A 12,649-nucleotide genomic window follows, 5' to 3' on the forward strand; every position below is an offset into this window, starting at 1 on the left:
GAGGAAGCAGAGGATGAGAGGGGAGAGAGGGGATGAGGAGTGGGTGTAATTAGGAGTCTGGGAGAGAGACGGAGGTTGAAGAGATGGGGGGGGCTGAAGGGATGTCCAAACATTGTGGCGGTTTCCAGGCGCAAATGTGTGCTCTTTTTCCACTGAACCTCTTCAAAATAACCCCTCTGCCTGTCCTGTCCTGTCTGTGTGCCTGTCTGTCTGCGTGACCTCTAACCCGACAGCACGTGTCTCGTTCTCTTGTTTCAATCTTCGGCTGAAACAAGGGTCGGGAGGCAAACTTTGGCTCACACCAACACGAAGTATAGAAAGAAAGGACCATTACAGTAGTAAAGGCTTTTTTTTCTCCCTCAGCTGGCAAAAAAAAGGGGGGAGTGGGGCGTGTTGACAAAAAGCTGAAGTGCCAGCAGCTGGACAGACATGTGTTTAGAGCAAAATGCAGCGCGACAAGCCGCCAGGAGCGAGTGAATGAGTTCCATTCAGCCTGATCCCAGCAATGAGTGACTGCACCCTCACCGAGGGATTACACTGAGGAGAACATTACTACACACTTGTAAGAGGATTGTAACACACGTAGTGGAAGACACTATCACTGCAGCACACTTACATCACGAGAAGGACTGTGAATACCTCCTCCCAAGACTTCCTTAAAAAACAGCCATCAATTCCTGCCCTATTTTTTTTTTTTCTTTTCCTCCACCTTCCATTTTTTCCACCCCTCCTTCCAAACCCCTCCCATCCCCCTCTGCAGAAGCCCTGGAGGATCCGTCGAGCGCCGGCGTCGTGGCGGGCGCCGTGATCGGCTCCCTCCTGGCCCTGCTATTGGTCGTCGCGCTCGTTGCCGTTCTCCTGAGCCGGAGTCGCCGGCAGCAGAGGCGCGGCTACCCCGGCAGCGGGGACTCCGTAGCGGCCGGCGCCGGCGGCAGCAACGGGGGAGACTACGGCAACAAAGCCCGCCTCTTGTTCAGCGGGACCGGCGGCAAGAACGGGACGGGCGCGAACAACAACGGGCCCGTCTACACGTACCGGGAGGGCTGCGACGCCACGGGGACTCTGACGGAGAAGGCCAACGACTACCACCACCACCACCTCCATCCCGCCTCAATGGGCAACCCCCCCACCGCCCACGACATCCTCCTCAGCGGGGAGATGGACGAAGCCGACAGGAGGAAGTTCGACCTGGACGACAGCATGGAGGAGGACTACGACCGGTTCGGGGCCCCCGGGGGAGCCGGGGACATGCAGCCTCCCGCCTACCACGTCCACAGGGGCCACGGCGGCGAAGAAGACGTGTACCTCGACGACGACATGGAGTCTCAGAGGGACGGCTCCGTCATATCCCGGACTGCCATTTACGTCTGAGGACGGGGGAGAGGGAGGAGGGGAAAGGGGAAAAGGTGGAGGAGGAAGAGCAGCCCTCTTCATCTCCTGAACGAACCGACGCATCGCCTCCATCAGCTAAACGCCGACCTGCTTCACCTTCAGCCCGGTTAAAGACACGCCATCCTCTCTCTGCCTGTACAATGTCATAACCGGGGCCGAAAAAGAAAGAAAAAAGGTGTTGCGGAGCCGCTGAGGGAAAACTTGTTCTGTCCGTTTGTGGACTGTGGTCCATTATGTGACTGTGTTGAATCATGGCCAGAGATTTCATTCCGGGGAGAAAAAAGAAGACGCAAAAAAAGCCAACAAAAACCACAGCAACCCTGACGGCGACTGCTTATTGCTCTACGTTCTCGTTTCTTCAGCTTCGCCAGTGTGTGATTGTGTTGAGTGACTATACATTGTTTTGTGTTTTTATACCTTTAACCAGAGAACACAATCCGCAAAGACCAGGAGCAAATACTCAAAAATGGCCTCGCTGTTTCAAGATAACTCGTAAAATGGCTTGTGTGGATGTTGCTACTGTTCTGCAGACTCTTCTGATGTGACATTGTTTGGGCGGGTGGGTGACAGTGACTCGGGCCACACCTTGTGACATCACCTGGTCCCCTGCCGGGGGCGCCGCCGGGGAGCGAGGGCCGCCAAGCCGAGTAACATAACAGAGCTAACAGTGTGTGCTGCCGCGTGGCTGGCTGTGGTGTTAATGAAGTGCATCATCTATATATTGGGCGCCGTCTCTATAGCACCGTTGTTGTTCTTGTTCTTGTCGTAGATGTCGTTGGTGTCGTTGTTGCTGTTGTGTAATGGTGTTGATCTCGCAAAGGAAAAGACGCACCGGGAGCCTTGGGGGATGGGGGGTTCACACAATACCACATTGGGTCGGTAATGACTCATTTAATGGATACAAACTCTACCAACTACGTTTTTCTTCCCTATTCCCCTTTTTAAATCTCTGCCCATATTTCCTCTTCTTTTTCCTCCCTGTTCCACATGCATCCTGCACCATTTGTGTGTTTTGCTGACGCATTACATCTCCCTCTCCCATTCTGCTCCTTCTTTATTTACATAATGGGCGGCTTAGATGAGTGCCGCAACGGCTGTGTGCAGGGAGAAGGGGATAACTCGTATTTATATTCCTATCTGGGTCGCATTCAACGAGGCAGAGACGATCACTGGCTTTGTTGGAGGCTGCTGTATTTCATGCATTCATTTTCCATGTCCTGCAGATTGTTCTTAGGCTATGAACGGGATTATTCCATGTTCTGTGCGTCGATTGGACGGAAAGACGCCGTCTGAGGCACATTTCCACGGGGGAAGTGAAATGGGCTAAATTAAATCTCAAGCTCCACCTTTTTATTTCTTTGATTGTTTTCCTTTTCCGAGATTTAGTTCAATGAACATGAAACACTGGAAAAGACAATTCAAATGTTTCTCTTGGTTTTAGGAGCCTGAATGATCTGTAATTAACAATACTTCTTAGAATGAATATGTTTGTGCAACACATTTGCTTATCCATAGCTCATAGTTTCTTGAACATGTTTGCCTTATTGACTCCCAGCTTTTTACTTTTCTTTTTCTTTGGGGCACAGCATTGGCAGTTTCACAATTAACTGTTGAATTATCGTAAAACTTCAATTAAAAGCCCTAATTAAAACACAGAGTGCCTTCTGCTCCACGTTTTGACAAATAAGCGCAGGTCTCAGTTGGCCCCTCCCAACTTCCGCCTCTTTTCGCTCAGCGTTCCAATAACTATGAAGCGACAGGATGAGTCGCTGCCGGGCGCGGAGCTCTTGTTTTGATAAATAAGACGTCTAGCGTCCCAACGGGAAACGTTACCTGAGTAAAGTTTATCATCGTGAAAACATCCTCCCATCGCGTCCCTTTAGTCCTTGCTGTGGGCTTCTTGAAGCTGAGTTCAAACTGATGCAGCCTGCGTCACCAGCTCAACAAAACAGGCGTCGCCATGTTTCTTGTTGTCGAGCTTGTCCGACCTTGCAACATAACTAAAGGGGGCGGGACTTAAGATCGGTCAATTAAGACGCAGGTTCTGGTTTCCATTGACGCTACAAGGCCGTTCTTTAGATTTATGAAACCTCGCTGGCGACCCGTTTAATTTGCTTATATTGCGCATACTAACAAATCAATATAATGTGAATATGGACACGCTACATTTACGCTTAGATTCGCCCCAAATCAATCGTTTGGTTCTTTTCCCAGAAACCATGCGCACCAAAGTATAATGTATTCAGATTTTCTCAGATGGTAAAAAAAGATGTACTCCCTACCTTTGACAAGGTCACAATATGTCCATTCTTCAATTCTAAATGTGTTTTAAGTCTGTATGGATCCAGCAAAACAAAAGACTTTCATAATAAATGTATCCACGTTTTGAACACTGTCATAGGAAGTCCTCCGCTCGCTGTCGAGGGCCCGTTAACCGCCATGAACGATATGTTTTGTTCTGTTCTTGTTTGGGCGTGCTTGTTTTCCGTTATCTTGCCGGCTGCAGTATAAAAGTGTCCCCACCTCTCTGTGATTAGTCTTCACCGGTTTATATTCGGGTCGAGTCGGTACACAGGCGGCCATGAATCCTCAGCTGCTGTAAAACGGGCGTTGTTAACCGGCTCGCCGCTAAATCAAATGTATGACTTGAGTTAGGATGTTATATGATAGCCTCATTTTTTCAGAAGGTTTAAATAAACTATTTGATAGTTTTTACTGAGCAAAGGTTTTGTGCGAAAGAAACTAAAGGTCCTGTCCTGTATAGAAGTCCCAAATAAACACGGTTGAGTTCAGTGATCAGGCAAATTGATGCCCGGGCTATTAATTGCAGTTTTACGGTATATCCTTTCTATCCTATAGTCTTTCTTTTTTTTATGTCAGAATGGTTGTGAGGTGACACAGGGAGGCTCTGGGGAAATCTCTGCACCACAGGAAACCCTCCTTGGAGATATCGTATGGAAAGTAGGGCTGCAACTAACGATTATTTTAATAATCGATTAATCGGTTGATTATTTTTTTGATTAATCGATGAATCAGATAAAAAAAAATTTTTAGCAAAAAAACGTTCATTTCCAACCCTTTATTCAAAAACAGAAGTGACAGTGCAAAACATCTTCAGAAAGTGCACAAACAGGTTGCTCCTTGAACATCCCTGAGCTGTTAATTAAAACAACAAAATGGACTAACACTAAAAACATACACATCTATGCTTTACATCTGCCAAATGTGAGCCCTTTTTACTGTAATTGATCCCTCCAGAGGCTGCATTTACATACCCTGCTTTATCAATATGTATGAAATACTGGACAGAGGGAAGCTGTACTGCTCCATATAGAGCGTCCTCTTCCTTAAACTGGTTCATTCTGGGTCTCGTATGACCACGACGTCACGTTGTTGGCTAAGCCCAAATACGTGATTTGCTTCATTCTACTTTGAGTAAAAAAAAAAAAAAAAACCTGCAGCCAGATCCTCCGGTGAGCCGCTTTAACGTTAACGAGTGACAGCGTGAACTGAACCAGACCGGGGGGTGACGGCATGTTTCATCACGTTACGTTTTTTTACAAGCAAGACTGAACTGTAATGGAACATAACGTAACTTTAACGACAATACACAACCCAAACACGTTAGCTAACGTGATAGCAAGCTGACTAGCTTCCATTAAAAACAAGTTTGAGGAACATGAAGACGCTGATTGGCCAAGACTCGACTTGTCAAAGATCTTCTATTTTTGAGAAGATCACGACCTCAGCTTTTCTCGTGTCTCACTCCAATCTCAGAAACGCTGGCCGGCCAGTTGCTCTGCTCCGCTCTTTTTTTTTTCTTCTCCGCGACTTATTGCCCGGCGTAATAATCGCACGACACAACGAATCGATAATGAAATTCGTTGCCAACACTTTTGATAATCGATTTTATCGATTCGTTGTTGCAGCCCTAATGGAAAGCCTGTTAAAAGTGAGAAAAAAAAAGCTGAGATGTGAGCGAGGCCACGGTTAAAGAGAAATGAAAGAGGAACAAACTCCACTGTTGCTTCATGCTTCAGCTGAGCCGAGCACACCCGCTGCTTCTCAAGCACGCCGTGTCACATCACAAGCACGCGCTCCCTCGCTGGAGACGCAGCGTTTGATCGACCACCTCCGGTGGCGGCCGTTAGCTCAGCGAGTCGAGGGCGCCGGCAGCAGAATCAATATTTATGATCCGAAAAAGGGAACCTTTAAGGAAAGTCCGCCCCATTACAAGTGAGTGAACATGATCTCGTCCCATTTCATTTGCTCATGCCTCATAACAATACAGTATATTGTGACACAAATTAGGACGTTACTGAAAAGCTGAAACCTTTCAAATTTGAAATTCAAAAACTTCAGCTCATCGTTTTTAGAAGGAAGTGGGTTTCAGCTCTTCTTCCCTCCGACCCCTGAGCAGGTCCCTTGTTGTTGGTTGTTGTTGAACATTATACGCCGTGCAGTCTGTTATTCTGTAAATGAGACCGTGCTATCTGCTACGTTGCAAATACGTTTGATTACGTTTCTCAGTGTGTTTGGAAAGGTCGCCATTTCATCTCAAAGTAACCGAGAAGCAGCCATACTGTAACTACTGTTGCCACTCTGTTGTCACATGTAATAGGACTTGTGTGTTGTGTCACTGCAGTACAGTTTGGATTAAAGTATTCAAGTGTGTTTTCCACTCTGCAGGGTGCATGCAAGCAATAAAACAATCTCTGGTTTCCACGTTACAAGCTGAAGCTACAATGTAAGGACAGTTTATTACTTTGTTTGATTCACTTTCCTGATTTTCCAAAATGCAAAAAAACAAAACTTTTCTAATTGGAGTCAAATATGTTAATGATTTTCGCCCTGAAAATGAATTCCCAGACTTTTTGGAGCTCCATCTGTCTCCAGCATATTTACCCTCCACGTGGCCACTGTGTGCAGCACATCTTCCTCCAGGGGGTTTGCAGCGGCACAATGCTAAACAGTCGACTGTGATCACAACTTTAGCGCCTAATTAGTCCCAGAATCTTGTAGCGTGCATGTACCCTCAGCGAGGAAACTCAGTCATGACTTTTGTTTTTGCACAACTCATTTTCAATAAAAAAAATAAATACAACAACTCTGAAACAATTCTCTGTGGAAGAAACTTGTAATTAATTAAGCCAGGCAGTGTTATCAGTCTATAAATACAGAGACTCACGTACTTCTTTCCTCAGCACATTTCCCAGCACAGCTCACCGTGCACCTGCTCGCTCGCCTCCTGAACATCTAGAGGTACAGCCCCTTAGTCACAGCAGCCTCGCTCAAGTTTAAACACTCTACATGAAGGCTCCATTCACACCTGATAGGCGTCCGCGGGATCTCGATCTTCATCGATTATGATTTACTTCTGGTCATCTCAGCTGCGTTTACGTCACCTTGAGCTGTGGTCCACTTAGGGTGTGCTTTAGGGCGGGGTTACCTAGTGATTGACAGGATGCTACCGCGGAGACGGCCGTAATCCAAGATGGCCACGACCAAAAAGCCGACCTCGGCTCAACACGGCAGTCCACACACCAACGATTACCTCCATTTCTTATATACAGTCTATTGTTGTTATAGACTGTTGAAGACAACATGTATTTGTAATTATATTTTTGCAAAGCAATTTATATTATTATTTATATTATTATATTATTATTTATATTGTGTGGCCGGTGGTGGTAACCATAGTAACCGGACGTCGTCAGCTCGGCCCCGTTGCTCGCTGAGGATTTCAACTGCGTGTCCGGAGGATGTTGTCGAGCGGTCTCTTCTGTCTGCTGAGACCGAGCCAGACAGACGGGGTTACGCGGACGCAAACGTTCCCTGCAGGCCACATGGAAGGAACAGGCCTTCAGGGACCCACCGCAGCCTGTGTGGCCCGGGGTCAGGCTGCATGTGCACTCGATGGAGGTGATAAGATAACTGGACTACTCCCACGTTGGCAACAGCAGCACATCCGTCTTGATCTTTCACAATAAAGCCCGAGACATGTTCACTGCATCAAGAGGCAACTCAACACACGAAGCTGACGAGGTCTGGCACCTGGCCTCAGATTGTGTCCGCGCTGTACAGATTGCACTTTCACACCAAACCCAGTGCAATCTGTGGGTTTACACCTTCCGATAACGCGTGTTTCTCTCACCCAGATAAGCTATTCAGAAACATGTCTCATTCGTATGCCTTGTAGACGCTCACGCGGTCAAAATAGTTTGGCACCTTCATCCCTAGACGTCCACCATGAAGGAAACAAACAAACTTAACTCAAAATGTGTAGACTGGTATCTGATATCATATTTCTTTCTATCGAAGAACCTCAACATGCAACCCTGAAACAAAGCTACTGGGCCTCGACAAGATTATTCATCTTTGGTGGGAATGAATGAGTCATCCTTAACCCTTTTAGTACGGAGCCTGTCGCCGGCGACATGAAGTAACATGCAACCAGGATGCAACACTAAGATCAGCGTAACTCCTCGAGTGTTTACCAAATTCCAACGGATTCTGAACGCTAAGAAGCGTAGCTTTCCAATGACATGCGGCACTTTGCGGTCCATTACGGTAATGGTATCAAAAAATCTCAAAAGCTTTGGTCATGTTCATTTTCTATTGTTTAGAAGAGAAATATGATGAAAGTTCAAATGTGTTTCTTTACTTTTTAGTTTTTACAGTGTTTTAAGCCTTTATAGCATATAATAATGACAAATACTTGCCAGATTTTAAAAGTTGCATTTCTCCTGAAAAAAGGAGCAAAATAATTTTGCCAAAAGGACATTTATTGATAAATAAGACAACAAGGACCAGGCGGACTGTCACAGATGTAAAAGGGTTAAATCAGACTTTCTTGGTTCCTCCTGTTTTGTCGAGTAGCCTGAGTCCCGCTAGTTACAAGCATCCCTCTCTGGTCTTCTAGCTTGCCGCATCACATGGCGTGTGCACTGGGAGGTTGCGTGACCCCTGTAAAAGTCTTGTCCTTGCTGCTGTGAGCGTGGGGCCCATGCTAAGCACCGGACGCGGTAACCGGTCACTTGGCTCTGTCGGGGGGGGAGAGGGAGTGGAACGGGAGGGGAGGGTTTGGGGAGTGGAGTGAGCTCGAGGTTCTCCATCTGTGAAATACCAAATAGGCCGGGAGAGAAGCGGGAGACTTTTTCTTCTCAGATCAGAGAAATATTGAGTTACAGAAGCAGAACACAAACTGAAACTTCAGCTCATGCCGAGAGTATGAAAAGACCTTTTTTTCTTTTCTTTGTAAGCCACCTGAGACCGAGACCGTTTGAAACCCTTTCAATTATTCACCATCCAGCCTGGAGTTGGAGATGGACAGATTTGTCACTTGCGGTGCCCAATTGGTTGGCCGCGGCGTAAAGATGACAGACAGCGTGTGAAAGGGAAAAGGGGATGGGGGATTTACCGCTCTGACAATGAAGGCTGGAGGTGGGGATGAAGCCTCAGAGGCGGACCGTCAGAGCGCCGCGCCTCCGCTTGGCGATTGGCTGCTTCCACCCAATGACAACTGGCAGTGCTCTTCAAACGCCGGCCAATTAGTACAAAAATGGCCGTCCTGTTTAACTTTCCTCGGCGCGGTCTATCGGAGAACAGATCTTTTTAATTGTAAAGACATGTTTGGCAGCACTCCGGAGACCCCTGTGCTGGGGTGGAATTGTGTGTAGATATATATATATATATATCTTTCTCTTTCATATTCCCTCTCTGTCCGCTCCAGCTTTAGCACCTGGCACAAGCCGTTCTCTCCATGTTTAATTCAGCAGAAGGCATGAAAGTGTTCCGCATTATCTCTCTGCTTCCCTCTGAAGGAGGAGGGAGACGGCAACGTAGAGAGGGAGAAAGGGAGGGAAGGAACAGAGAGGAGGAAGGAGAGACCCTATTAGTTATTGAGCTCTGCTTTTGTCCTTAATCCAGTTAAAGCCGAGGCTCTGCCAGGCCAGCTGAGACTCCAGCAGATGTGGATGAAGTTTTCCTCCTCCCAACGCTGGTTGGAAGAGGTCTGATTGTCCTCTGTAACCAATTTACTGAAGGCAGCGCTGTCCTGCTTTCCTGCCTCTGAGGATACTCCTCCTTCTCCCACTGTGCTGCTCTTGCAGTGTTCTGCGCTATACTTAGGGATGTAATTCATCTTGGATTTTTTTTTTTGTCCAGGTTATTTCAGGTTTTGGGTATGCATGTTCATCTGAATGGCCGTTCGTTTCAAATGGGTGTCTGCTTTTATGTCCTTCCCCTCTCTCTGGTTGGAGCAGTTTCAGCTGGATCATTCTATAGCAGCGGTTCATAGCGTTTTAATGGAATAAAACAGGATGTTATTTAAATATTGCTACCATGAAAAATAGAGATCCTGGATGACGTTGAGGCTTCTTTTCTTTCTCTCTTGGTTGTTGACAGTTGGTATTGGTTGTTGGGACATTAGATGTTAGCTGGAGATACACTCCTGTGCACACTATGGCAGCTTAGCGCGTCCTGCGTCTGTTTGGAGTGCTAAACATCCACAACATGCAATACTTACATGAGGCCAGTAGGGGCAGTGTAGGGGCAACATGGTGATGTGGTCAGCAGTGACAACAATGGTAAACCGGTTTTACTGTGTCAGGATACTGGTCATATTGGGCTCTTTGGTTTATTTTCTGTCCCTTCATTTCGGATGCAAGGCAAGGCAAGTTTATTTGTATAGCGCCTTTCAACAACAAGGCAATTCAAAGGGCTTCAAATAAAACCATTAAAAGCATCAAAACATAATGCAGAGAAAACAGGATTTAAAACAGTTAAGAAAACATTGAAACAGTCAAAAAGCTAAATCAAAAATAAAACTTTAATAAAGGTTGCAGTGCAGTTTAAGAAAGAAAATGCAGTAGTGAGATGCAGCAATTGCATCTGGATCAATTAAAGGCAACAGCAAACATGCAAGCATGTAGTGGGTACGTTTCAATAGATGCGTGCTTTGAAAGAAGCAACATTTAAGAGTCTGTTCTCGGTTGAGGACTCGGTTCTCGTTGTCCACATTCTTCTTTTTCACCGTCATGAGAAATAACTTGGTAGAGATGGTCTACAGCGCATGTAATTGGTCGGTGTGTTTGCTGGACCACTGAACCAGAGTCACAAAGGCTAGAAAAGCTGCGCCGGTTCAAATATAGTAGCGCTTCTTTAAAATGCAATAATTGTCAATTTTCTGCTGATTAGTGATCCCTGGTCTACAATATGTTTTTGAAGGATATATCCAGGATGTTAAACAGATTCAGGAGTGAAAACAGGTTAAAAAGATAAAGATAGAAGCTCACTTCACTTGGCGTTGTTAACTACACTCCTAACTAACATCGTCAGCTTTGTACCTGTTAAACGCTCCGTGATGTCTGAAATGATCTGAAAGCAGTCTAACGCGTTGCAGCGGTGAGGGGAACTGCAGCGTCGGGTGGTAATTGAACTTGTCACTATGAATGACCCCTTTCACATGGAGGCCGCCATACTATCCCCTGTTAGCTTAAAGATATCAATTATAGCCGCTTTAGCTTCCCTTTCTTCTTCTCACAAGCACTGGTAGTGACTTTTAAGTGGGAAAGAAAATAGGAGATTGACATTAACTGCCAGCAAAAGCAGAGCGTCCACCACACTTGCCTTTGCACCTGTCTGTCTGTGTACAGATCAAAATGAAATTCAGTTGGTCTCATCAACATTAATTTCAGTCTTAATACTTTCAGCTTTCACTGCCAAGGAACGTTTGGTTTTCTCCTGGTCCCAACCTTCTTCCATTGTCAACTCTCAGTCCTCTCTTCTGTTCAGGCCTTTCCAACGAAAAAACCAAAGTTACAAATCCTGGAGCAGTTACAGTTTTTAATAGACTGGATCCATCGAACCTTTTATATCTGCGGTTGCTGACCCTTAAACTCCAGTTCCAGATGGCAGAACCAATGTGGTCCTGTATCAGTCAGCTGGAGATGCTCGGCCGCCTCTTTGACGGTGACCGTGACATTGATGTTCAGACAAAGGGGCTACTGCAGGCCGGTTTTGTTCAATTCTCCAATGAAGCCGCTACTAATGGTTCATCTTTTTTGGTAAGAGACATTCAGGCTTTTATTTCCTCCTACCTCGATGACCCTAATTTGCTTTATCCCAATCTGAATCAAAGTCCCTTTGATGTTCCAACTGGTGGAAACAGCTCTGATATTACGTGGTGCCAAGTAAAGAAACTGCATCTCCCCAGTTCTGGCATCACTTTACTGATTTTAAGAAGTAATGTAGCTTTAAACCTTTTTTAACCCTGAGTGTAACTTGTCTGATTAATCCTAAATGTGAAATGAACACTTAGGAACGAGACCTCTGGAGTGGCCCAATCGGTGATTTGTTTTTGGTATCTCTGCAGTCAAAATAATGTATATTATCAAAACCAATGCAGGAGAAACTTCAATATCACACACATTAAGGCATTATTCTTCTTTGTCCAAACCTGGAGTCTACATTACCCACAATGCAACGTACAGTTCCGACGGAGACTTGGGAGTGGTATAGTATAATAGTTAGTAGCTTCTTCCAGAGATGAAGACCGCTCTACAGAGGTTGGGACACTCACAGCTTAATGAACTTAATGAAAATGCTATTCATCACAGTAAGTATCACACCTTCACAGTTATGTTTTTTATATTTTCGGGTTGTCACATTCCAAAGACTAGCTACCCGACTAACCAGCTCTGGAGATTGATAACTAGCCATTTTGTCTGGAGCTCCAGTCTGCTCTCCTGTTTGTTTGTTTGTTTTATTTTTATTTATTTGTTACACCTCACACACTTAGTATACACATACATACTTTGCATTTTTGCACTTCTACTGTTTAAGTTTCATTTAATTTAATTCCTAAATTAATACTCTGTTTTTTTCTTCCATCCCAGCTATTCTTATTCTTATTCTTATTATTGTATATATCTTTCATCCCTGTTGTTTTTATATCTTGTTTTTTTGTCTGTAAATTGCTGCTACCAAATTTCCCCTTGGGGATTAATAAAGTATATATTCATTCAACGCAGCCGTAGGGGTAATATGGTCCTGTTGGGTAAATTGTTAATCTTTTCTCAAGTAAGTTAGCCAACAAAGCTTGCTAGCCAGCATTGACTAATGTCTTCAAAGATTTATTATTTCTTAACCTGTGTTAACAAAAATACGTCATCACAAAAAAAAAGTATCTATAATATATTGACACTATGTACTCGGCTGAGCACTGTAGCCCTAATATATACTCCCAACATAAAGA

General features: G+C 45.3%; 1 protein-coding gene across 1 annotated transcript in view; it reads left to right on the forward strand.

The window, feature by feature from the left end:
* Positions 1–1,371, forward strand: part of pvrl2l (PVR cell adhesion molecule related 2 like) — a gene marked incomplete at both ends in the record, with an annotated part of 172,389 nt that extends 171,018 nt beyond the window's left edge. The window contains one exon of the mRNA XM_079232075.1: positions 761–1,371. Coding sequence (XP_079088201.1) covers positions 761–1,371 — 611 coding nt within the window. The remainder of the gene's footprint in view (positions 1–760) is intronic.
* Between the last annotated feature and the right edge of the window lie 11,278 nt (positions 1,372–12,649).

The sequence above is a fragment of the Taurulus bubalis genome, assembly GCF_910589615.1.
Source record: "Taurulus bubalis genome assembly, chromosome: 16".
NCBI classification, from domain to species: Eukaryota; Metazoa; Chordata; class Actinopteri; order Perciformes; family Cottidae; genus Taurulus; species Taurulus bubalis.